General features: G+C 32.7%; 1 protein-coding gene across 2 annotated transcripts; it reads right to left on the reverse strand.

Moving 5' to 3' along the window:
* Positions 1 to 1,142: 1,142 nt before the first annotated feature.
* LOC108812927 (protein NRT1/ PTR FAMILY 6.2) lies at positions 1,143 to 6,795 on the reverse strand. 2 transcript variants are annotated; one of them, XM_056989001.1, is made up of 7 exons: positions 6,772 to 6,795; positions 6,430 to 6,532; positions 4,566 to 4,783; positions 3,111 to 3,346; positions 2,708 to 3,013; positions 2,128 to 2,474; positions 1,143 to 1,896 (listed from the first exon to the last, which is right to left on the reverse strand). In XM_056989001.1, the coding sequence occupies exons 3-7, from the start codon at positions 4,752 to 4,754 to the stop codon at positions 1,376 to 1,378; spliced, it is 1,599 nt and encodes a 532-aa protein (XP_056844981.1). In that variant the 5' UTR covers positions 4,755 to 4,783; positions 6,430 to 6,532; positions 6,772 to 6,795; the 3' UTR covers positions 1,143 to 1,375. The 2 variants fall into 2 exon arrangements, with proteins under 2 accessions (XP_056844981.1, XP_018440827.1); XM_018585325.2 differs by lacking the exon at positions 6,772 to 6,795 and adding an exon at positions 6,616 to 6,765.
* Positions 6,796 to 10,247: the final 3,452 nt, after the last annotated feature.

A 10,247-nucleotide genomic window follows, 5' to 3' on the forward strand; every position in this document is an offset into this window, starting at 1 on the left:
AGATAGAGTACAATTCGTTAAAGACAAGGCTCATGAAATGATATTGGCAAATAAAAACTTGAGAGAACACTCGGCTGTGGGGATTCGTGTGGAGAAGCAAATATCATGGCTTCGACCTACAAAAAGCTGGTGCAAGTTGAATACAGATGGAGCTTCCAGAGGTATCCATGGTTTGGCGACTGTAGGAGGAGTTTTAAAGGATGAGTATGGCGAGTGGAAAGGGGGCTTTGCGGTGAACGTTGGTATTTGCTCGGCATCCTTGGCGGAACTGTGGGGAATGTATTATGGCTTGTGCATTGCGTGGGATTATGGTATTAGAAGGCTGGAGGGGGAGGTGGATTTTGCGAGTGTGGTGGATTTTCTTAGGACAGGAATACATGATTCTCATCCCCTTTCATTCGTAGTATGTTTGTGCTATGGCTTCATATTAAGGGACTGGCTAGTCAAATTTTCTCATGTGTATAGGGAGGCTAATCGTCTTACCGATGGATTAGCGACCTATGCATTTTCTTTACCTTTTGGTTTACATTATTTTGTGACTGTTCTGGAGGTTGTTGCTCCGATTGTGTTGGAGGATTTGAGTGGGGTTTCTAGACCTCGCCATGTTTACTTCTAGTTGTTTTGAGTTTGAATAAAAAGTAGGAGATTAATATAACCTGCAATCTACCCAAAAAAAGGGTTAATCATGATCTTATCTCTACTTCTCTCCTCCTACTCCATTATGTTAGTATACCAGTTAAAAACTCTTGTTGGACCTGCTCTTATTGTATTTGACAGCAAGTTTTGAGTTTGTTGCAAGTCTTTTGGGAAAGACTCCAAACTCGATTTTAGTGGATCCGTTTGAAGATAAAGTAGACGACATTAGACAGATCTGAAATAGACGTAGAAACAGGAGGAATACAGAGGACGATAGACTGCAGGACATATATAATGGAATGGAGAAAAGCAAAGTTTCTGACCACCCGGTCAAGCCACTGAACGGAAAGGCTAAAGATTTGCCGACGCTCTTACACTATGGAACGAGCAACAATATTATTATATATCTCGCTCCACATTTTCTTGTCTAATCATAATAATCAATCATCCCAATATGACAAGACGAGAGATAAGTAAATAAAAAAACGAGTACTGCGTATTCGAGCTTAATTAAAACTATTTTCTCTTTTCAATCTGATGGATACCAATACAAGAAGAGAAAAGGTGACAAAGGTTACAAACGTTACAAACGTAACTGGCGAAGGCACAATAATTTTGACAAGTAGGAATTTAGATACAAGTCACACAGCCGAATTACGTGGAATACAAGAAACATGATGGGGGAGCGGCTTTGTTGCATGATAATATGATACACCAGAAACGTGACTGAAAAAGAAAACTAGCAGTCTTCAACTGAAAAACTCTTACCATTTTCCTTCTCCTCCGAGTCTTTACCCTTTGTTGGCTTGAACCATAAGGCACATATGACATAAACAACAAAGTTGATTCCGCTGAGAATGACCAAAAGCCAATAAAAGAGATCGAGCCGGCCATGGTTGATGTTATCAGCCAACCATCCCTCACTTACAGAAGTCGCAGTGACCTTTTTGACGATTGAAACCAAGAAACTGCTGACGAAGAAGCCTAGTGACAAAGTAGTCAAGAAAAGTCCAGTGCTCATTGTTTTCATTCCCTTGGGCGATTGGGTTATGAAGAAATCAAGTTGGCCAGTGTATATAAAGGCTTCCCCAGCTCCTACTAGGAAGAATTGTGGAACGAGTAGGAACACACTTATGGGCAATGTTTTCTGTGTACTAGTTTTCGCCACTGATAGACGCTCTTGCTCAACTATGGCCGCAGCTGCCATTCCAGCGGTTGATAAGACCAATCCAATAGCTATTTTTTGCAGGCTAGAGAATCCTGAATTATCAATACATATGTGACGGATATTAAATAAATATTAAGATAATTAGATACGCCATATTTTCTACCAAAATTGAGAAAATAATATGTTAAAAATTGATAAAATAGTTTAAAATTAAACCATAGATTTTAAAAACTAAATATCTAAAATTCTAAAAATAAGCCTGAATTGAAAGAATTAGACTATATATATATATATATGTGAATGTTATATGCATCTTATGTCACCTGGTTTTCCTTTCCATTTCTTCCAAAAAGGCATGATGACACGGTCGTAGAAAGCCAAAGTTATGAGAATAGCCGCGACGAAAAACACGGTGAGAGAACCTGCTGGGATCTGGAAGTTTCCAACGTTGCGTCTCATGGTCGATGCTTGCTCAACTGAGAATGTAATCATTTGGGCATATGTTGTCCAGAAAATTATAGTGGTTGCCCAAATAGGCAAAAGCCTAACCATCATTTTCACTTCCTCAACTCTGGTCACCGAGCTTAGCTTCCAAGGGTTCGGAATTGCGATGCCATCTAGGGTTTGTTCTAAATCTCCTTCAGTAACTACGGCCGCCTTGTCCAACATGCTGCAATCAAAGAAATTTTTATAAAGAAGAGTTTAGTTTAATATACAATTGCTAAGGTTCGTAGTCTCCTCGGACCAAGGACTAGAGAGCATGTTAATTAGCCATCCTCCTAAGAGCTAAACTCAGAACCTGAGCACTCTCTATGGAAGGTCTCTACTAGACCATTACTGAAGCTACGAAATTTAAATTACTTATTTTTGTTAATTTGTTATAACTGAAATAGACTAACGTACCGAAACTGATCAGTATGTTCAATTCTCAAGCCCTCCGGAGTATCTTCATAAAGATAGACAATGCTTTGAGGCAGTTCCGTTTTTCTCTTCCTAATAGAAGCTGCAATAATTTGAAAAATTTGCACAACGGGACTTCCTTGGCTCTTCTTATAACGGTAACTCTTAGTTCCAAACAAGAAAACCGCAATAGCTATGCCCATAGATACAGTGCAGATTCCATAAGCCCAAGATCTTCCCACTTCATCTTGTATGTAAACCAAAACAGTCACAGCCATTAATGTCCCCACGCTAATGATGAAGAAGAATCTGCACGGGCCAAGTCCGATTTTTGTTTTTTAGTGAATAAATAAAAATGTTACTTTGCCAATGAAATTTATATTTAAAAAAAAGACTTAACCCTAACCTGTTGAAGAAGTAAGCCATCTGAGCTTTTTCTTTAGGATCCTTGTCATCAAATTGGTCAGACCCAAAGCCGGAGATGCTAGACTTAAGGCCACCAGTTCCAAGGGCTATAAGGTAAAGTGCAATGTAGAGAAACGTCATTTGGAAAGCGGTGGCAGGCGTACAGGCTTCGCCGTGGTGGCATGTTGGCGGACGCAGTTCTGGCAGCTTTGTTGCCACCGCTAGTGCACCGGTTCCCTGTATAGTGTATACAAGATATTAAAACCGTTTCAAACTATTACTTATGAGGTTGTTTCCAGGTTTAATATCAAACACTAAGCCACGTTTTTGCGGATAATATAAATTATTTAATGATATTTTTAAATTAGTTTATTTAATTAGTTTATTTATTTTCGACCAAAAAATTGACAAAAATAATTTATTAATTTTTGGTAAAAGTTATGGATTTGCATATGTTCTGTAAAAGTTATGGATTTGTATATATTCTGAAAAAGAAAATTTGATTTTGAATTAAAGTTTTGTTTTGCTAATTGTTCAACTTAGTAAGAAATGGTATCTCCAATAGTGCATCAAAAGAGAGAAAACATAAAAATGAATAAGATAAATCTCTCTCTAACGGTACATCATTTAGAAGGATAAACGAAAATGTGAATAGTTTACACCATATTTGAAGGAAACTATTCACAAACTGATTTTGATATTGTAATTTCTTTATTTGCAAACTAATCCCTACAATTTTGACAAAACTTTATTTTATGCATACACAAAAAATTACACAAAATATATCTCTGAAACTTTTTATTTAAAATGTATAAAATAATTAGACTTTAAAACATAATTAGAAATACATATTTAGCTAAACAATTAAATATAAAGTTTATAATTATATAATGATATATATATATATACAACAAACAATAACATTAAATACATAACTAATACCAAAATTTTGAAAACACACAAAATTGTTTAGATAAAGTAATATAGTACTGTCTAAATAAAACTCTAATATTATTTGTGATTATGTATTTTTATTGATGTACAAATGTTATATTTTAATATATTTTATTTTAATATATTTTGTTTAAAATTTAAAATAATTTAGTTTAATTTTAAATCTTATCAAATACATGGTGGTATTAGAAATAAACAAGAAGTTTTTGGCAAAAAATAATAGAAATAAACAAGAAGTGTTGAAATGAATATTTTAAAAATTGAGAAAATAAGGAAAACCAGTCAAAACACTCTATTAAACTTAAACTTAATTTAAATTTACTTTATTTTAAGATTAAAAAAACATTCGAGATGATATAAAACTCCTATTTATTTTAAGATAATAGGAAATTTAAACTATTATTCGTTTAAATTATCTAGTTATTGACCATAATAATTTTGAAAAAGAAAAATATTTACTATATATATATTAACCAAAGCTGTTTGTTTCAGAGTCTTATACCAAAGCTTGAATTGTTGAGAAAATAGCGATGGTTTTGAAACGGCCGAGGAAAGAGTCAGCTAGAAAGCCGCCGAGTAAGCAGAGGAGGAAGGAAGTGCCCATAAAATCAGTGACAATGTTGGCAGAGCTTGAACTTGAGAGATGCATTGTATCCATCAGGTATGTTACCAAATTCACGGCTATTCCCATTGTTGATAGCCTCTCCACAACTTCTATCCCTGCAATATTTTGAGAGGATATTCTATCAGCTCTTTTATGTTCCAAGATTACTAGTCGGTCCATTTTTATAAGAACAAACTTTTAATAATGTTAAGTGTTTCCGGTTTTCACGACCCTGATCCATGTAGTTAATGACTCAGTGATTAATATATCGAAAAATGCGGGTAAGGCGCCAGTAATTTTAAGGACCCTAATTTTAATTCATATTTTTTTGATTTTTTAAAAAATCATATTTTGAATGTCGATAATATTTGAAACTCGTATCTCTAAAAACATCTCTAATTCCATTCTATGTTTGCTCTAAAATGGAATATATAGTAAAAATAATTCAACTCAACTTTATATTTTACTCCATAAATAAAATATTTTATTTGTTTATTACTTCATTGTAGAGTGTAAAATGAAATTGGGTTGAAACAAGTTTAATTTATATTCTTTTTTATTTTATTTTGAAAGGAAAAAAAAAAAAAAATTTACATTGTAAGCGCTCAAAGGCATTGTAAACAAGTTTGACTGTCGAAAGGTAATTATTACAAAGAGTGTAATGACACTACAATCCATAGAATTTTCGGACTCCAGCTATGAATTTACTTATTCTTGTAACGTATATCAAAAAGAGATTGTTGCATTATTAAATTCATGAATGAGTCGTGGCTGTAAAAAATCAATTATATTTGTCTTTACAAAACATTAAGAACCAATGGAAATGTGTTCTCAGAAAGCAACGAAACCAAATTTGGATTATCCGGACAATTATAACTAAGACAACTGGTAATATTTTAACAAATAAAGACAACTAGTAATATCTGTAAGAGAATATTAATGAACAGAACAAGAGGGTGTAGAGGTCGGCGTTTTTATAAATCCTAAGTAAACACGTGAATCCTGATATCTAATTTTCGTTTTCTCTCTATAATTTTAATATATATTTTGAGTATTATTCAAATTTCAGAAAAATTATTATTGAAGTATATGATTGGATGAGTAAAGATGGGGAGCCATGTGGCGTGTCTCTTTTCTCTTTATCTTTTCTACACTCAGCGTGATTCAGAACAACGACGTATCATATTTTATTTCTATCATATCATGTTGAGCGAGTGTGACTGATTTGAGATTGAAACTCTTTTGTTCTTGACCATATATTTACGTACTGTCGATATAATAACTTATACGCATGAACTACCACCCTCGTGACGAAATTTAATCAACTACGTATATACATCTACCACCCTCTACCAATATGTGTGCGACATATATTTTTACTTCATTTTACCATATATTAAAATAATAACGCTTTTGCATGATTATTTTACCCCAAACAACAGTTGTGCATGTAGGATGTAGAAGAAGAGTCGAGTTAAAAATGTGTAGTAGCTAATCAATGAAGAGTTAGTTTCTAGCTAATACATAGATGAGTAAAACTTCACGCAGATTTTCGTGATCATAATGGCATATGAATATATCTACATGTAATCTGGACAAATAGTATATCTGCAAATGCATCTATCTATTTATTTGGACAAATAGTACATCTACAAATGCATATATGTTTCTTCAGATGTATAGAGATGATACCAGAAATTACTAAAATCGGTCCAGAACTTAATAATAATTAATGAAGAAAATATAGTAGAAGAAAACGAACCAAGAATGAGAGCTGCCGTGATCCAGCCACCAGTTTTGGATTTATCGGCAGGTAGGCCGTTGTAGTCTACGGCATCAGCCACCGTCCAACTGCCTTTGCTCTCCTGAAAACCACCACATCATTCCCCAGTTCAAAATCTTAAACAAACCATTAATTTACAAGCGAGAAGAAAAAGATTATCCAAACCATTTTTCTTCTAGTAATGCCTAGATGAGAATAGTCTTAATTTTCTGCTAAGTTTCTGCTCTTTGTAAGCCACAGAAGCAAAGAATGATGCAGAGGAGACTGCCCTTTTATAGGCACAAAATAATTGAAAGAGAGAGGCAGAGAGCTCGCACCGACCTTCCACTATATGTGATTTGAGACATCACGAAAATGCGAAGCCTTAGAGATAGGTTCATCACGCCTTTCCAACTTTATTATCATTTTATTTACTTATATTTTGGAATTTAAGTTTGGCCGATCTCTTACCATTTTTATATTTTTCATTTTCGTCATTTTCTCTTTCTATGATGATAACATATTTCTTTGACCCAAGACGACACTACACATACACGGAACTACGGATCAGAAAAACAACACTTGCATTTAATCCCATAAAATATTTAGCAATCTCAAAGATTCTCCACGAGGTTAATTACTATTTTTCAACACTTTTACTGATCCACTAAATATTTGATTTTTTTCTTTGGAATATCAAATTTACTTTTTTTTTATAACAGGGATGTTTTTTTTGACAAAAATTTAATAACAAGGATGTTCCGCAGCCCGTAGACCCATAAACACTTCCGTAGCTTTCCGCAATTCATAGGTCCGTAGTCACTTCCATAGCTTTCCGCAATCCTTAGGCCCGTAGTCATCCCTGGTCCAGAACCAGCCATCACTAATACCCATTACCCAAGGACCCAACACCAACGCCGTGCTTAAATTTAAACTTGGGGAGGGTGTAAAGCATTCCGTGACCACATGAGGTATTCGAACCCGGATCCTTATCGGCGTTAGAACTGCATCAAGACCACTAGCCCACCACTCCGTAGTTATATCAAATTTACTTCTCCCTTAATAAATCAGAAGTTTAAGCTGAGAATTGATTGAAAAATTTAGAAACAAAACTCATAGACAGCAAAAAAAATGAATGAAAATTTCAGAAAAAAACCCACAGAAAATAGTTTTAGATCTTGTAATTAATATCTTTTCATTTTTTGCCGCAATATCATACAATCAGTCTCGATAAATTATTTAAATATCACATAAATTTAAAATTTAAAACCATTGTACTTTACAGCGTTAGATCCTCTTATTTATGGGAAATTTCACCATATAACTTTCAAACAAATTATAATTTTCTATATATCTAAATACCTTAATACATCAATACACCATACATCTTTTATATAATAATACTAATCTGCTCTTTTACACAACCGGTAAAATCTGTAAGCAAAAAAAACTAAATTAATATTACTTACTTAACACATGTATATCGTGGCTTTTGGAAAATCACATAGCTTGTAAAAAGTAAGTGATTTTTCTCTATTATTGATCCACTGTGTAACCACCAAAACCATTTATGGAGTAGCTTTGTCTAGAAGATGTCCATCTGCAATGGCTCCTTTGGCTACTGACCGGAAGCTTCGAGCATATGAAGTCTATGGAGTCTCCAACAACGTAAACGGCACTGCCGCGAAGTTCGTCAATTCTTCCTTCAATCGCTCTAATCTCTTTGGTTTACTAAGCGGTTACATGCACTATTTCTACGGATGTCGTCAGTTACACTTATCTTCGTCACTGTGAATGACCAAGAATTAATCAGAGAATATAATTTTTTTTGTTAAATTGTGTTTTATTCTATTATATACGTATGAAATAGAAATGTAAAACAATATGTATTATGTTTGCTATATTCATGTTATGTAATACAAAATAATCTGTTACTATACTTTCTTACCATGTATCATTCTATTTGACGATTAATAAAGAGTTTTCTTGTTCACCTATATGTACTATCCTATGTATTTTATTTTATTCTATTTGGGTTTATGGTCTATACTTGGGTTTAGAGTTTAGTGATTAGGATTTAGGGTTTAGAGTTTAGTGATTAGGATTTAAGGTTTAGTAAATGAAATGTGAGGTTGAGGTTTGGGTTTAGTGACTCTATCATGTATTGTTCCATTTGATGATTAATAAAAAATGTTATATTTTGTTCACCATGTATTATATTATGTATTTTATTTTATTCTATTTGTGTTTAGGGTCTATATTTGGGTTTAACGTTTAATAATTAGAATTTTAAGATTTAGTATTTGGAAGATAGGGTTGAGGTTTGAGTTTATTAATTTTAAATATGTATATATCTATATGTAAATATTTTGCTTTCGTTTCCATATGTTAAAAAGCAAAAATTCAATTCATTTATTAAGCCAACGAACCTATCACCAAACTTGGCTAAGCTCAATTTCCTCTTTTATGCTGATTAATGTATCTAACTAAAATTTAATTATTTAATCATTTATAGATTTTAACTTTGATCAATATTGTTTTGAGCTTGATATAAAACCAAATTATTGGTTTCTGCAACTTATTCTAGTTTTATGGTTCAACCCAAATCTATTTTTGGGTTCATTTCAGATTCTTTAGATAAATGATTTTCAGTTAAACTGCCTAATCAAGTCTAGTTCCATTCCAGAGAACCAGAACAAATTACTATAAGCAACATGTTGTAGTGGTGTGGTTCGATTTTAGTCGTCTATATATAATATCGATCATTAAATGAGTAAAAGTCCATTCCTAATATTTCATATGTTTTAAATTAATTTTATTCTTAATATAAATGTGCTAAAATTAAAAGTTTATTATATTTTATACTAAATATTTATGTATATTGAAAAATAGAAAATACACATTATATTTATAGTTTCCAATTAGGGGTTTCAAATAAATTTCTAAATTTTTCGAAAACTAGTTCTCTTAAAAACATAAAGTGACATATCTTATCTAAATAAATTAATATATTATCGAATGGCTCATACCAATTTAGTTTAATAATTTTGGGATTTTGTGAGCCACTGCAGTAAGTGAGTGCGTTTAATGTCCCACTAAATATGGTGAAGCGAAAGGCAGCTGGCCCTCTTCTCCGTTCCTCGCTTCGTTTTATTTATTGTTATTTATTTTTTCTTGTTTTTGTTTTCTAAACAGTTGGCTGAGACTTGTGGCCACTTTTAAGCCAATGGCTAAAATTTTATAGAATATACTCTTTCATTCGCGTTGACACTTTTATTATCCCTAATGGTTCGGATATACATCATTACCCAAATCATAATATTATTAACAATAATTTCATTATATATGTATGTAGTCGATGTCCTCTAACACTTGGCATTTGTTTATTGTCCGTTCAATATATATAACTTTTTCCCTATTTTTGTGAGAATCCTCCGTGACACTTTTGCTATCCTAATACTAGTTTAAATAATACATTGCTTAGTTCCGAAATCAAACTATTCGAACAACATTTTTCTGTATTAATAGAGTCAAGCTTCATCAAACACTTGGCACTCTTTGATTATTTGGATATATATGTAGACTTTTCAGTAACACTTGATTTTCACATGACGAAACAATATATTTAGGATACTGAATTATCTTAAAACATTTACATTATATATCACTTTTTATGTTTTATATTACACCATAAAACACTTATTGTTCCTAACACACTTATGCACAACAATGGTAATGCCGAGGAAAAAATATTCATGCAGATAGTAACTTCGGCTGGTTTGTCGAAAATCAACAAGAGTTATCAGCGACTAAACAAC

Source organism: Raphanus sativus, chromosome 6 (genome assembly GCF_000801105.2).
Source record: "Raphanus sativus cultivar WK10039 chromosome 6, ASM80110v3, whole genome shotgun sequence".
Taxonomy (NCBI): domain Eukaryota; kingdom Viridiplantae; phylum Streptophyta; class Magnoliopsida; order Brassicales; family Brassicaceae; genus Raphanus; species Raphanus sativus.

Coding starts and splice junctions, on each gene's coding strand:
- LOC108812927 (XM_018585325.2), bottom strand. Junction 3,347..4,565: donor TCTCAACAATTCAAGCTTTG/GTATAAGACTCT, acceptor TACACTATACAG/GGAACCGGTGCACTAGCGGT. Junction 2,475..2,707: donor GAACATACTGATCAGTTTCG/GTACGTTAGTCT, acceptor CTTTGATTGCAG/CATGTTGGACAAGGCGGCCG.